A 16,352-nucleotide genomic window follows, 5' to 3' on the forward strand; every position below is an offset into this window, starting at 1 on the left:
GTCTCTATGGGGTCTCTATGGTGCTCTATGGGGCTCTATGCGTCTCTATGGGGCTCTATGGGGTTCAATGGGTCTCTATGGGTCTCTATGGGGTCTCTATGGTGCTCTATGGGGCTCAATGGGGCTCTATGGGGTCTTTATAGGGTCTTTATAGGGTCTCTATGGGGTCTCGATGGTGCTCTATGGGGCTCTATGCGTCTCTATGGGGCTCTGTGGGGTTCAATGGGGTCTATGGGTCTCTATGGGGTCTCTATGGTGCTCTATGGGGCTCAAAGGGGCTCTATGGGGTCTTTATAGGGTCTTTATAGGGTCTCTATGGGGTCTCGATGGTACTCTATGGGGCTCTATGCGTCTCTATGGGGCTCTATGGGGTTCAATGGGGCTCTATGGGTCTCTATGGGGTCTCTATGGTGCTCTATGGGTCTCTATGGTGCTCTATGGGGCTCAATGGGGCTCTATGGGGTCTTTATAGGGTCTCTATGGGGTCTCTATGGTGCTCTATGGGGCTCTATGCGTCTCTATGGGGCTCTATGGGGTTCAATGGGTCTCTATGGGTCTCTATGGGGTCTCTATGGTGCTCTATGGGGCTCAATGGGGCTCTATGGGGTCTTTATAGGGTCTTTATAGGGTCTCTATGGGGTCTCGATGGTGCTCTATGGGGCTCTATGCGTCTCTATGGGGCTCTGTGGGGTTCAATGGGGTCTCTATGGTGCTCTATGGGGTCTCTATGGTGCTCTATGGGGCTCAAAGGGGCTCTATGGGGTCTTTATAGGGTCTTTATAGGGTCTCTATGGGGTCTCGATGGTACTCTATGGGGCTCTATGCGTCTCTATGGGGCTCTATGGGGTTCAATGGGGCTCTATGGGTCTCTATGGGGACTCTATGGTGCTCTATGGGGTCTCTATGGGGTCTCTATGGTGCTCTATGGGGCTCAATGGGGCTCTATGGGGTCTTTATAGGGTCTTTATAGGGTCTCTATGGGGTCTCGATGGTGCTCTATGGGGCTCTATGCGTCTCTATGGGGCTCTATGGGGTTCAATGGGGCTCTATGGGTCTCTATGGGGTCTCTATGGGGTCTCTATGGTGCTCTATGGGGCTCAATGGGGCTCTATAGGGTCTTTATAGGGTCTCTATGGGGTCTTGATGGTGCTCTATGCGTCTCTATGGGGCTCTATGGGGTTCAATGGGTCTCTATGGGTCTCTATGGGGTCTCTATGGTGCTCTATGGGGTCTCTATGGTGCTCTATGGGGCTCAATGGGGCTCTATGGGGTCTTTATAGGGTCTTTATAGGGTCTCTATGGGGTCTCGATGGTGCTCTATGGGGCTCTATGCATCTCTATGGGGCTCTATGGGGTTCAATGGGGCTCTACGGGTCTCTATGAGGTCTCTATGGGGTCTCTATGGTGCTCTATGGGGTCTCTATGGGGCTCAATGGGGTCTTTATAGGGTCTTTATAGGATCTCTATGTGGTCTCGATGGTGCTCTATGGGGCTCTATGGGGTCTCGATGGGGCTCTATGGGGTTCAATGGGGCTCTATGGGTCTCTATGGGGTCTCTATGGTGCTCTATGGGTCTCTATGGTGCTCTATGGGGCTCAATGGGGCTCTATGGGGTCTTTATAGGGTCTCTATGGGGTCTCTATGGGGTCTCGATGGTGCTCTATGGGGCTCTATGCGTCTCTATGGGGCTCTATGGGGTTCAATGGGGCTCTATGGGTCTCTATGGGGTCTCTATGGGGTCTCTATGGTGCTCTATGGGGCTCAATGGGGCTCTATGGGGTCTTTATAGGGTCTTTATAGGGTCTCTATGGGGTCTCGATGGTGCTCTATGGGGCTCTATGCGTCTCTATGGGGCTCTATGGGGCTCTATGGGGTTCAATGGGGCTCTATGGGTCTCCATGGGGTCTCTATGGGGTCTCTATGGTGCTCTATGGGGTCTCTATGGGGCTCAATGGGGTCTTTATAGGGTCTTTATAGGGTCTCTATGTGGTCTCGATGGTGCTCTATGGGGCTCTATGCGTCTCTATGGGGCTCTATGGGGCTCTATGCGTCTCTATGGGGCTCTATGGGGTCTCGATGGTGCTCTATGGGGCTCAATGGGGCTCTATGGGGTCTTTATAGGGTCTTTATAGGGTCTCTATGGTGCTCTATGGGGCTCAATGGGGTCTTTATAGGGTCTCTATGGGGTCTCGATGGTGCTCTATGGGGCTCTATGCATCTCTATGGGGCTCTATGGGGTTCAATGGGGCTCTACGGGTCTCTATGAGGTCTCTATGGGGTCTCTATGGTGCTCTATGGGGTCTCTATGGGGCTCAATGGGGTCTTTATAGGGTCTTTATAGGATCTCTATGTGGTCTCGATGGTGCTCTATGGGGCTCTATGCGTCTCTATGGGGCTCTATGCGTCTCTATGGGGCTCTATGGGGTCTCGATGGTGCTCTATGGGGCTCAATGGGGCTCTATGGGGTCTTTATAGGGTCTTTATAGGGTCTCTATGGTGCTCTATGGGGTCTCTATGGTGCTCTATGGGGTCTCTATGGGGCTCTATGGGGTCTTTATAGGGTCTCTATGGGGTCTCGATGGTGCTCTATGGGCTCTATGGGTCTCTATGGGGTCTCTATGGGGTGGCTATGGGGCTCTACGGGGTCTCTATGGGGTCTATGGGGTCTCTACGTGGTCTCCCTGGTTCTCTATGGGGCCTCCATGGGGTCTCTATGGGGCTCTATGAGTCTCTATGGGGTTTCTAGGGGGTCAATGGGGTCTCTATGGGGTCCCTACGGGGCTCTTTGGGGCTCTACGGGGTCTCTATGGGTCAATAGGGTCTCTATGGTTCTCTACGGGGTCTCTATGGGTCCCAATGGGGCTTTATGGGTCTCTACGGGGTCTCTATGGGTCTCTATGGGTCCCTATGGGGCTCTATGAGGTCTTTATGGGGGCTCTATGGGGCTCTACAAGGTCTCCTTGGGGACTATATATGATCTTTATGGGTCTCTATGGGGCTCAATGAGGGCCTATGGGGTCTCTATGGGCCACTATGGGGTCACTATGGGTCCCTGTTGGTCTCTATGGGGTCACTATCGGGCTCCTATGGGTCTCTATGGGGCTCAATGGGGCTCTATGGGGACTGTATAGGGTCTCTATGGGCCTCTATGGGTCTCTATGGGGCTCAGTGAGGTTCTACGGGATCTTTATGGGCCACTATGGGGTCTCTATGGGTCCCTAAGAGACTCTATGGGGCTCGCTGGGTCTCAATGGGGTCTCTGTGTGTCCCTACAGGGACTCTATGGGGTCTTTATGGGGGCTCTATGGGGCTTTATGGGGTCCCTATGGGGTTTCTATGGGTCCCTATGAGGCTCTATGGGGTCTCTATGGAGTCTCTATGGGGTCTCTATGGGCCACTATGGGGTCACTATGGGTCCCTGTTGGACTCTATGGGGTCACTATCGGGTTCCTATGGGTCTCTATGGGGCTCAATGGGGCTCTATGGGGACTGTTTAGGGTCTCTATGGGCCTCTATGGGGCTCAGTGAGGTTCTACGGGATCTTTATGGGCCACTATGGGGTCTCTATGGGTCCCTATTTGTCTCTTTGGGGTCACTATGGGGTTCTTATGGGTCTCTAAGGGGCTCAATGGGGCTCTATAGGGCTCTAGGAGATCTATGGGTCCCTATGGGTCTCTATGGGGTCCCTATGAATCTCTTTGCGGTCTCTATGGGGTCCCTATGGGGCTCAATGGGGCGCCCCACCGAAGCCCGCCATTCCCCCTCAGGGCGCCGCCATGACACCGCGCCGCACTTCCGGCTGAGACCGGAAGTAGGCCGCAGAACGGCAAAAAAAAAAAAAAAGAAAAAAAAGAAAACCGGCGAGAACGGGGTTGGGGGGGATGGAGAAATACTTTATGTCCAAAAATCGGTTGCTCACCGTGGACGAGATCCCGCCGAGGCGCAGCGGTTCGATGAGGGTGGTGGGGGGGGGCGGGGGCCGCTTCTCTGGTGGAGCCCCAGCGCCGCCGCCGCTTCCGCCTTCAGGCGGTCCCCGCTTTGCTCCAGCGCCGGACATCACCCTTCCCGAAAGGGGTTTTTTGAAGAGAAAAATGAGGAATTTTTTATTTGTAGGAAAAATAATCGCGTTTTGAGAGAGCGCGAAGAGAAAGAACCCGGCGCCTCAGGGCCGCGGGGAGCGGCACTGCGCATGCGCGGGGGGCGGCCGTTGGGTTCTGCGCATGCGCTGCTCTGGCAGAAAGCGGAACTGCGCATGCGCGTGGGGCGGCCGTTGGGTTCTGCGCATGCGCTGCTCTGGCGGAAAGCGGAACTGCGCTGTTTTTGTTGTTGTGCGCATGCGCGGATGTCTCCATGGGAACGGGCGGAGGAGGTGCTCTTAAAGCGGCGATGGGGAATTAAGTGGGGACCACATGGATTTTAAAAGGGCGATGATTACTGGATGGAAGGGTCTTCTCAGTCCCATAGAGACCCCTTCAGCCCCATAGGAAAACCCATAGAGACCCCTTCAGCCCCATAGGAAAACCCATAGAGACCCCTTCAGCCCCATAGGAACACCCCCGACGCCATAGAGACCCCTTCAGTCCCATAGGAAAACCCATAGAGACCTCTTCAGCCCCACAGGACACCCCCGACCCCATAGAGACCCCTTCAGCCCCATAGGAAAACCCATAGAGACCCCTTCAGCCCTATAGAAAAACCCATAGAGACCCCTTCAGCCCCATAGGAAAATCCAAAGAGACCCCTTCAGCCCCATAGGAAAACCCATAGACACCCCTTCAGCCCCATAGGAAAACCCATAGAGACCCCTTCAGCCCCATAGGAAAACCCCCGACCCCATAGAGACCCCTTCAGTCCCATAGGAAAACCCATAGAGACCTCTTCAGCCCCATAGGACACCCCCGACCCCATAGAGACTCATTCAGCCCTATAGGAAAACCCATAGAGACCCCTTCAGCCCCATAGGAAAACCCATAGAGACCCCTTCAGCCCTATAGAAAAACCCATAGAGACCCCTTCAGCCCCATAGGAAAACCCATAGAGACCCCTTCAGCCCCATAGGAAAACCCATAGAGACCCCTTCAGCCCCATAGGAAAACCCATAGAGACCTCTTCAGCCCCATAGGAAAACCCATAGAGACCCCTTCAGCCCCATAGGAAAACCCATAGAGACCCCTTCAGCCCCATAGGAACACCGCCGACCCCATAGAGACTCATTCAGCCCTATAGGAAAACCCATAGAGACCCCTTCAGTCCCATAGGAAAACCCATAGAGACCCCTTCAGCCCCATAGGACACCCCCGACCCCATAGAGACTCATTCAGCCCTATAGGAAAACCCATAGAGACCCCTTCAGCCCCATAGGAAAACCCATAGAGACCCCTTCAGCCCTATAGAAAAACCCATAGAGACCCCTTCAGCCCCATAGGAAAACCCATAGAGACCCCTTCAGCCCCATAGGAAAATCCAAAGAGACTGCTTCAGCCCCATAGGACACCCCCGACCCCATAGAGACTCATTCAGCCCTACAGGAAAACCCAGAGACCCCTTCAGCCCCATAGGAAAACCCAAAGAGACCCCTTCAGCCCTATAGAAAAACCCATAGAGACCCCGTCAGCCCCATAGGAAAACCCATAGAGACCTCTTCAGCCCCATAGGAAAACCCATAGAGACCCCTTCAGCCCCATAGGAAAACCCATAGAGACCCCTTCAGCCCCATAGGAACACCGCCGACCCCATAGAGACCCCTTCAGTCCCATAGGAAAACCCATAGAGACCCCTTCAGCCCCATAGGACACCCCCGACCCCATAGAGACTCATTCAGCCCTACAGGAAAACCCATAGAGACCCCTTCAGCCCCATAGGAAAACCCAAAGAGACCCCTTCAGCCCTATAGAAAAACCCATAGAGACCCCGTCAGCCCCATAGGAAAACCCATAGAGACCCCTTTAGCCCCATAGGAAAACCCATAGAGACCCCTTCAGCCCCATAGGAAAACCCATAGAGACCCCTTCAGCCCCATAGGAACACCGCCGACCCCATAGAGACCCCTTCAGTCCCATAGGAAAACCCATAGAGACCCCTTCAGCCCCATAGGACACCCCCGACCCCATAGAGACTCATTCAGCCCTACAGGAAAACCCATAGAGACGCCTTCAGCCCCACAGGAACACCCCCCCCAACCCCATTAACCCCATTACCCCCCCACCCGTTCTGCCCCCCATCCCAATTCCCCCCCCCGTTCCCCCCACAACCCCATTAACCCCATTATTTCCCCCCCCCCCCCCGGATCCCCCCTCAACCCTATTTCCCACCCCCCTGTTCCCCCCCCATCCTCCCCCTCCCAACCCCTTCAACCCCATTTCCCACCCCCCTGTCCCCCCCCATCCCCCCCCAACCCCATTTCCCACCCCCCTGTTCCCCCCCATCCCCCCCCCCCAACCCCATTAACCCCATTCCCTTCCCCTGCCCCCCCCCCCCCCCCCCGGGCACTCTCCATTTTTAACCCTTTATTCATCGCTTTCTCCCGTTTACAGCCGCCTCACACGGTGCCCCACACCTTCGTCTTTATATGGGGGGAGAGATGGGGGGGTGTAAAATAGGAGGGAAGGCTGAAGCCACGACGACCCTTCCCCCCCCCTCCCCTTCACTCTTTCCTCTGCCCCCCCCCCCCCCAACCCCTATATACCCGCCCCCCCTCCCCCTTGCTCCCCCCCCCATGGCACAAAGCACCGTTGCATAGATCGTGTTGAAAAGGAACCTATTTTACATGGGGCTGTACAGGGGGTCGGGCCCCTGCCAATGTACACGGGTAAAAAACGACCCCCCTCATCCTCCCCCCCCGCCCCCCAACCCCAACCGCCCCCTCCCCCCCCCCCCATCCCCCATCCATCACCTCTGCACGGGGGGGAGGGGGAGGGGGAAAAGATGGAGTCAAAATGGCCGCCGTCGTCGTGGTAAGGGGGGGGAGGGGGGGGGAGGATGATGGCCACCGGGGGGGGCAAGTCTGTTTTTCGGTGAAGATGGCCGCAGTCTGGAGAGGGCGAGCTGGGCGCCGTGGGGCTGGGGCTGCTGGAGGCCGCTGGAACCAAGATGGCCACCATGATCACGTGCTCAATGGAACCAAGATGGCCGCCACGATCACGTGTTCACTGGAGACAAGATGGCCGCCGTGTTACAGTGCCAGCTGGAGTCAAGATGGCCGCCATGGTGCTTTGTCTACTGGAATCAAGATGGCTGCCACGATGCATTGTCCACTGAAACCAAGATGGCCACCAGGATCATGAGTCTGCTGGAATCAAGATGGCCGCCATGACGCAGTGTCAGCTGGAGTCAGGATGGCTGCCACGATCACGTGTCCACTGGAACCAAGATGGCTGCCACGATCACGTGTCCACTGGAACCAAGATGGCCGCCATGATCACATGTCCACTGGAACCAAGAAGGCCGCCACGATCACGTGTTCTCTGGAACCAAGATGGCTGCCATGATCACGTGTTCTCTGGAACCAAAATGGCCGCCATGTTCACATGTCCACTGGAATCAAGAAGGCCGCCATGTTCACATGTCCACTGGAATCAAGAAGGCCGCCACCATCACGTGTCCTCTGGAACCAAGATGGCCGCCATGATGCTGTGCTTACATGAACCAATATGGCCGCCACGATCACGTGTCCACTGGAGTCAAAACTGCCACCACGGTCACGTGTCCACTGGCATCAAAATGGCCGCCACAATCACGTGTCCACCGGATCCAAGATGGCCGCCGCCAGACATGAGGTCACCCAGTTGAAAGATGGCCGCCCCCACCCGACGCCGCCATTTTCAAGGTTGCCGCCAGCTCCGCCATTACCGCATCCAAGATGGACGCCAGTACCCATCACAGCTTCCGCTTCAAGATGGCTGCCCGTCCCCCACAGCTTCCGATTCAAGATGGCCGCGGATGTGACATCACCGCCCCCCCAGAGGGCGGCCATGTTGGGCGTTCCGTGGCGGCAAAGCCCATTGGCCACTTTGGGGTCACGTGGTGACCACCTCGGCCTCAACCCAGTCAGCCATCTTGAGTCGCCCATTGGCCATCCTGGCTTCCCTGTCAGCCATCTTGGCTTCCCTGTCTGCCATCTTGGCTCGGTCAGCCATCTTGACTAAGAAGTCAGCCATCTTGGCTCAGTCAGCCATCTTGGCTTGCTCAGCCATCTTGGCTCCCCTGTCAGCCATCTTGGCTCGATCAGCCATCATGGCTTCCCTGTCAGCCTTCTTGGCTTGGTCAGCCATCATGGCTTCCCTGTCAGCCATCTTGGCTTGGTCAGCCATCTTGCCTTCCAAGTCAGCCATCTTGGCTCCCCTGTCAGCCATTTTGGCTTGCTCAGCCATCATGGCTTCCCTGTCAGCCATCTTGGCTTGCTCAGCCATCTTAGCTCAGCCATATTGGCCCCCCTGTCAGCCATCTTGGCACCCCAGCCAGCCATCTTAGCTCGGCCATCTCGGCTCCCCTGTCAGCCATCTTGGCTCGGTCAGCCATCTTGGCACCCGAGTCAGCCATCTTAGCTCGGCCATCTTGGCCTCCCCGTCAGCCATCTTGGCTCGGTCAGCCATGTTAGCTCGGCCATCTTGGCTCCCCTGTCAGCCATCTTGGGTGGAGGGAGCGTGCGGAGGGGAGGAGGCTGGATAGAGGGGGGAAGGGAGGAAGGGGGGGGGGGTCACGTTTTGGCCTTCCTCCCTCGCACGGCTGACGCCGCCCCGGCCGGGGTTGGGGTCTCGGGGGACCCCGCTGGAGCCCCGGCAGAGGAAGAAGAGGAAGAAGAGGAGGACGAAGAAGGGCGAGCGGCTCCAAGGGCGCAGCGCCGGGGGGGGTTCCTCCTCCTCTTCCTCCTCCTCCTCCTCTTCCTCCTTTTATTCCCCCCCCTCTGCGGCGGGTTGGGAGGTGGGGGAGGCGGGGGGGGGGCGGGAACCGGGCGGCTCCTTCGGCTCCTCGCTCCCCCACCCCCACTTTCGATGGAGACCCCCGGGTCGCTCCTCTTCCTCCTCTTGGCCGGGGGGGGCCGCCGGCGCCCGCCTTCGTCCCCGCTGCCTTCATCCGATGAGGAAGAGGAGGAGGAGGAAGAGGAAGAACAGGAAGGGGGGGAGGAAGGAGAGGACGGAAGTGGGGGAGGAGGAGGAGGAGGAGGAGGAGGAGGGGTGGCCGGAGGTGGGGGGGGGTCCGGAGGGGGGCTGGCGGCTCTTTTCCTCCTCCTCCCCACCCCCCCAGGCTCCCGTTCCAACGGAGCCATCAAGGTGGGGGGGGGATGGCGGCGGGTGCCCCTCAACGGGGCGAAAGGTTGGGGGGCTGAGGATGATGATGATGACGATGATGAAGAAGGAGGAGGGGGAGGAGGAGGAGGGGGAGGGGGGGGGGCCATTTTGGGTGGGCGACCGCGACGTCGTTTACCGGGGCTGGAAGGTGGCGGCGGTGCTGGTGGTGGGGGGGGGGCGGGAGGAGGAGGAGAGGATGAGGAGGAAGGGGATGAAGATGAAGGGGTCTGGGTGGGGGGTTGGGGGCCTCGCGAGGGGCGGCCGCGGCGTTTGGGGTCGGGGGGGTCGCGGCGATGGCGGCGGAGGGGATGGCGGCGATGGCGGCGATGGCGGCGGGAGGAAGAGGAGGAAGAAGAGGAGACCCCGACCCCGAGGCGGCGTTTCGGGGGTCGACCCCGGCGGCGTTTGGTCGGGGGGGGGTGGTGGTGGTGGTGGTGGTGGTGGTGGTGGGGGTGGTGGTGATGGTTTGGGGTCGGGGGGGGGTTGGGGGTCTCGTCGTCGTCGTCGTTGTTGTCGTGATGGTGATTGGGGGAGGAGCGGCGGCGGCGGCGCTGCGGGCGGCCATGTTGGGTGGCGGTTACCGGGGTCGGGGTCTCCAAAATGGTGACCAAACGACCCGGTAATTGGCGGAGGACTTTGGCCGAGGGTCCCGGTGGGCGGCTTTGCCGGATTTCCACGTCGGCGCTACGACGGCGGCGGGGAGGAGGGCGTTGTTGGGGGGTTTCCGGTAATGGGGGGTGGGCTTCCGGTTCTGGTGGTTCCGGGGGTTTCGCGGGGGTCTCCGTTTTTTCTTTGGGGGTCTCGGGTTCTTCGGTTGGGGCCTCGTCGTCGGGGGTCTCCGCCTCTTGGCCGTGGGGGGTTTTGGTGTTCAGCGTGGCTTCTTCCGGTGACGTCATCGCCGCTTCCGCCGGTGACGTCATCACCGCTTCCGCCTGCGACGCCGCGGCCGCTTCCGCTCGTGACGTCACCGCGTCCGCCTGTGACGTCATCGCCGCTTCCGCCTGCGACGTCGCCGCTTCCGCCGCTTCCTGCGACGCCGCCACCGCCGCCGTTTCCGCCTGCGACGTCACCGCTTCCGCCCGTGACGCCACCGCGAGCGGCTGCGACGTCACCGGCGCCGGCTGTGACGTCACCGTGGCCGCCGCCGCTTGCGCCGTCTCCCCCGCCGCAACCGGCTGTGACGTCACCTCCGCGCCCTGTGACGTCACCGCCGCCCCGGGAGGCGACGCCGGCGCTGTCCTGGGTGACGTCGGGGGGCTCCTCCACGGGCTCGGGGTCCCCCTGGATGCCGTCGCCGCCATTTTGGACACCGCCGTCGCCGCCGTCGTCGTCGTCGTTGTCGTCGTTGCCATCTTGGGTGCCGCTGTTGTTGTCGCCGTCGCCATTTTGGGTGCCGCCGTCGTCATCATCGCCACCGCCATTTTGGACGTCGTCGTCGTCATCGTCGTCATCACCACCATTTTGGGCACCGTCGTCGTCGCCGCTGCCATTTTGGGTGCCGTTGTCGTCGTCGTCGTTGTCGTCGCCGCCACTTTGGGGGTAGCGGCGGCCGCAGCCCTCAGCCTTTGGCTGACCCGGGTCCCCGGGTTGGGCCGGGGGGGTCCCCGAGTTTTTCGGGGTCTCCTCGGGTTGGGGCCTTCGTCTCCCCCTGCCGTCGCCGCCGTCGTCGCCTCCTCTTCCTCTTCCTCGTCCGGCAGACGGAAGCGCCCTTCGCCCTTGGCCTGGTCAATGTCTTTCCGAGCCGCCTCCACCTGCTCCTGGTTATGGGGTTAGGGGAGGAGCAGGAAGGGGGGGGGGGAGGTCAGGATGAGGGCCTCCAGCCCATAATAATCCCCTCCTTCCCCCCCCTTCCATCCCATACACACACTCCGGAATGATGGGGCCATAATACGCCCCCATAACAAGCAGGCCACCATCCCATAATAAGGCCCTATGGGGCCCATATCCCATCATGGAGGCCGCCATCCCATAATAACAAGGTGCCATCCCATAATAAGGCCCATATCCCATCATGGAGACCTCCATCCCACAGTAAGCGGCCATCCCATAAGAAGAAGCAGGCTGCTATCCCATAAGAAGGCCGCCATCCCATAATCAGCCCCATGGGCCCATATCCCATAATAAGGCCCTATGGAGCCCAGATCCCATAATGGAGGTCGCCATCCCATCATAGCAGCTGCCATCCCATAATGGCTGCCATCCCAAAATGACAGCCGCCATCCCATAATAGCAGCTGCCATCCCATCATAGCAGCCGCCATCCCATAATAACAGCCACCATCCCATAATAGCCACCACCATCCCATAATAGTTGCCGCCATCCCATAATAGCTGCCATCCCAAAATGGCCACCGCCATCCCATAATAACAGCCGCCATCCCATAATAACAGCCGCCATCCCATAATAGCAGCCGCCATCCCATAATAGCAGCCCCATCCCAAAATGGCCGCCGCACCTCGGCCTGTTTCAGCTCCTCCCTGCTGACGTCCTCCAGCGACGCCTCCAGGAAGTTCATGGCGTAGCGCTCGATGGGGGTCAGCTGGGGAACCAATGGCAGCGGATGTGGGAACCAATGGGAGCCGGATGTGGGAACCAATGGGAGCCGGATGTGGGAACCAATGGGAGCGGATGTGGGAACCAATGGCAGCGGATGTGGGAACCAATGGGAGCGGATGTGGGAACCAATGGCAGCGGATGTGAGAACCAATGGGAGCGGATGTGGGAACCAATGGCAGCGGATGTGAGAACCAATGGGAGCCGGATGTGGGAACCAATGGCAGCGGATGTGGGAACCAATGGGAGCCGGATGTGGGAACCAATGGGAGCGGATGTGGGAACCAATGGCAGCGGATGTGGGAACCAATGGGAGCAGATGTGGGAACCAATGACCCCAATTGCCCCCATTGACCCCAATGCCCCCAATGCCCCCATTGTCCCCATTGACCCCATTGATCCCAGTGACCCCAATCCCCCCATTGACCCCCATTCCCCCATTGACCCCAATGCCCCCATTGACCCCAATGCCCCCAATGACCCCATTGACCCCCATTGCCTCCAATGCCCCCATTGACCCCCATTCCCCCATTGACCCCAATGCCCACATTGACCCCAATGCCCCAAATGACCCCATTGACCCCCATTGCCTCCAATGCCTCCATTGACCCCCATTCCCCCATTGACCCCTATGTCCCCACTGCCCCCAATGCCCCCATTGACCCCATTGCCTCCAATGCCTCCATTGATCCCCATTCCCCCACTGACCCCAATGTCCCCACTGACCCCAATGCCTCCAATGCTCCCATTGACCCCATTGCCTCCAATGTCTCCATTGACCCCACTGATCCCAATGACCCCACTGATCCCAATGCCCCCAATGCCCCCATTAACCCCATTGCCTCCAATGCCTCCATTGACCCCATTGACCCCCATTCCCCCATTGACCCCAATGCCCCCACTGACCCCAATGCCCCCATTGACCCCGTTGCCTCCAATGTCTCCATTGACCCCACTGATCCCAATGTCCCCATTGACCCCAATGTCCCCAATGACCCCAATGCCCACATTGACCCCAATGTCCCAACTGCCCCCAATGCCCCCATTGACCCCACTGCCTCCAATGCCCCCAATGCCCCCTTTGACCCCCATTCCCCCATTGCCCCCAATGCCCCCACTGACCCCAATGCCCCCAATGACCCCAATGCCCACATTGCCCCCAATGCCCCCATTGACCCCAATGCCCCCAATGCCCCCATTGCCTCCAATGCCTCCATTGACCCCATTGACCCCCATTCCCCCATTGACCCCAATGCCCCCACTGACCCCATTGCCCCCATTGACCCCATTGCCTCCAATGTCTCCATTGACCCCATTGATCCCAATGACCCCATTGACCCCAATGTCCCCAATGACCCCAATGTCCCCAATGATCCCAATGCCCACATTGACCCCAATGCCCCCACTGCCCCCAATGACCCCAATCCCCCCATTCCCCCCAATACCCCATTGACCCCAATGCCCCCATTAACCCCAATGCCCCCATTATCCCCATTGACCCCAATGCCCCCACACCCCCCCACCGCCCCCATTCACCCCCCCTTGCCCCCCCCACCTGCTCCACCAGGGCGGCGATCTCCTGCTCGGCCTTGGACAGCTCTTCCTCAGCCTCCCTGTCCCCCCTCTCGTCCTCGGGGCTCAGGCTCTCGCTGAACTCCGCCATGGCCGCCACGCGCTCCGCCTGAGCCTGGGAGGCCGCGCGGATGTCCTCGGGGTCCTCGGCCCCACACAGAGCCTGGCAACAGCAAGGGGTCAGTGGGGGCGATGGGGGCGATGGGGGCAATGGGGGGAATGGGGGGATTCGAGGGAATGGGAGCGTTGGGGGCAATGGGGGCAATGGGGGGAATAAGGGGATTGCGGGGGATGGGGGCATTGGGGACAATGGGGGCAATGGGGGCATTGGGGGCAATGGGGGGGATTGGGGGTAGGGGGGCAATGGGAGGGATGGGGGAAATGGGGGGTAATGGGGGAAATAAGGGGATTGGGGGCAAAGGGGGCATTGGGGGCAGTGGGGGGAATGGGGGCATTGGGGGCAATGGGGGGAATGGAGGCAATGGGGGGATTAAGGGGATGGGGGGAATGGGGGGATTGGGGGCATTGGGGTCATTGGGGGGAATGGGGGCATTGGGGGCAATGGGGGCATTGGGGGCAATGGGGGGAATAAGGGGATTGGGGGGGATGGGGGCATTGGGGACAATGGGGGCAATGGGGGGATTTGGGGGAATGGGGGCATTAGGGGTAATGGGGGGATTGGGGGCAATGGGGGGAATAAGGGGATTGGGGGAGATGGGGGGATTGGGGACAATGGGGGCAATGGGGGGAAATAAGGGGATTGGGGGGAATGGGGGCAATGGGGGCATTGGCAGTGGGGGCAATGGGGGCAATGGGGGCATTGGGGGGAATGGGGGGAATGGGGGCATTGGGGGGAATGGGGGGAATGGGGGCATTAGGGGTAATGGGGGGCATTAGGGGTAATGGGGGCATTGGGGGCAATGGGGGCAATGGGGGGAATAAGGGGATTGGGGGGGATGGGGGCATTGGGGACAATGGGGGCAATGGGGGGAAATAAGGGGATTGGGGGGAATGGGGGCATTGGGGTCATTGAGGGCAATGGGGGGGTGGGAGAAATGGGGGGTAATGGGGGGGAAATTAGGGGATTGGGGAGAATGGGGGCAATGGGAGCACTGGGGTCATTGGGGGGAATGGGGGCATTGGGGTCAATGGGGGCATTGGGGGCAATGGGGGGAATAAGGGGATTGGGGGGGATGGGGGCATTGGGGACAATGGGGGCAATGGGGGGAAATAAGGGGATTGGTGGGAATGGGGGGATTGGGGACAATGGGGGCAATGGGGGGAATGGGGGGAATGGGGTCATTGGGGTCATTGAGGGCAATGGGGGGGGTGGGAGAAATGGGGGGTAATGGGGGGAAATAAGGGGATTGGGGGGAATGGGGGCAATGGGAGCATTGGGGGTAATGGGGGGAATGGGGGCAATGGGGGCATTAGGTGTAATGGGGGGATTGGGGGCAACGGGGGGGAAATAAGGGGATTGGGGAGAATGGGGGCAATGGGAGCATTGGGGTCATTGGGGGGAATGGGGGCATTGGGGTCAATGGGGGCATTATGGGTAATGGGGGATTGGGGTCAATGGGGGATTGGGGGGCAATGGGGGGAATAAGGGGATTGGGGGGGATGGGGGCATTGGGGGCAATGGGGGCATTGGGGGCAATGGGGGGGTGGGGGAAATGGGGGGGAAGGGGAATGGGGGAAATAAGGGGATCGGGGGGAATGGGGGCATTGGGGACAATGGGGGCAATGGGGGCATTGGGGGTATTGGGGGCAATCGGGGGAATGGGGGGAATGGGGGGATTTGGGGGAATGGGGGCATTAGGGGTAATGGGGGCATTGGGGGCAATGGGGGCATTAGGGGTAATGGGGGCAATGGGGGCAATGGGGGCATTAGGGGTAATGGGGGCATTGGGGGCAATGGGGGCATTAGGGGTAATGGGGGCAATGGGGGCAATGGGGGCATTTGGGGTAATGGGGGGAATAAGGGAATTGGTGGGAATGGGGGGATTGGGGGCATTGAGGGCAATGGGGGGGGTGGGAGAAATGGGGGGTAATGGGGGGAAATAAGGGGATTGAGGGGAATGGGGGCATTGGGGGCATTGGCAGTGGGGGCAATGGGGGCAATGGGGGCATTGGGGGCATTGGGGGCAATGGGGGGAATAAGGGGATTGGGGGGGATGGGGGCATTGGGGACAATGGGGGCATTGGGGGCAATGGGGGGGGTGGGGGAAATGGGGGGGAAGGGGAATGGGGGAAATAAGGGGATTGGGGGGAATGGGGGCAATGGGGGCAAGGCGTCATTAGGGGTAATGGGGGGATTGGGGGCAATGGGGGCAATGGGGGTAATGGGGGGAATAAGGGGATTCGGGGGAATGGGGGGATTGGGGGCATTGGCAGTGGGGGCAATGGGGGCAATGTGGGCAATGGGGGCAATGGGGGGAATGGAGGCAATGGGGGGATTAAGGGGATTGGGGAGAATGGGGGGATTGGGGGCAATGGGGGCAATGGGGGGAATAAGGGGATTGGTGGGAATGGGGGGATGGGGGCATTGGGGACAATGGGGGCATTGGGGGCAATGGGGGGAATGGGTGGATTCGGGGGAATGGGGGCATTGGGGGCAATGGGGGGAATGGGGGCATTGGGGGCAATGGGGGGAATGGGGGGAATGGGGGCATTGGGGGCATTAGGGGTAATGGGGGGATTGGGGGCAATGGGGGGAATGGGGTCACTGAGGGCAATGGGGGGGGTGGGAGAAATGGGGGGTAATGGGGGGAAATAAGGGGATTGGGGGGAATGGGGGCAATGGGAGCATTGGGGTCATTGGGGGGAATGGGGGCATTGGGGTCAATGGGGGCATTGGGGGCATAAGGCGATTGGGGGGGGTGGGGGCATTGGGGACAATGGGGGCATTGGGGGGAATGGGGGGAATGGGGGCATTGGGGG

General features: G+C 59.8%; 2 protein-coding genes across 4 annotated transcripts in view; both read right to left on the reverse strand.

Annotated features, from left to right (window-relative positions):
• The window catches only part of RNF40 (ring finger protein 40), a 63,975-nt gene extending 59,780 nt beyond the window's left edge, over positions 1-4,195 (reverse strand). For all 3 annotated transcript variants that reach the window (XM_090130425.1, XM_090130423.1, XM_090130422.1), the window contains exon 1: positions 3,920-4,195. In XM_090130425.1, coding sequence (XP_089986551.1) covers positions 3,920-4,057 — 138 coding nt within the window. In that variant the 5' untranslated portion in view covers positions 4,058-4,195. The remainder of the gene's footprint in view (positions 1-3,919) is intronic.
• A 4,496-nt stretch (positions 4,196-8,691) lies between these two features.
• SRCAP (Snf2 related CREBBP activator protein) overlaps positions 8,692-16,352 on the reverse strand; it is a 137,816-nt gene continuing 130,155 nt past the window's right edge. The window contains exons 33-35 of the mRNA XM_090130322.1: positions 13,396-13,575; positions 11,743-11,826; positions 8,692-11,044 (exon numbers count right to left, since the gene is read on the reverse strand). Of these exons, the coding sequence (XP_089986448.1) occupies positions 8,696-11,044; positions 11,743-11,826; positions 13,396-13,575 (2,613 nt within the window). The 3' untranslated portion in view covers positions 8,692-8,695. The remainder of the gene's footprint in view (positions 11,045-11,742; positions 11,827-13,395; positions 13,576-16,352) is intronic.

This window comes from Phasianus colchicus, chromosome 40 (assembly GCF_987193195.1).
Source record: "Phasianus colchicus chromosome 40, bPhaCol1.hap1.1, whole genome shotgun sequence".
Taxonomy (NCBI): domain Eukaryota; kingdom Metazoa; phylum Chordata; class Aves; order Galliformes; family Phasianidae; genus Phasianus; species Phasianus colchicus.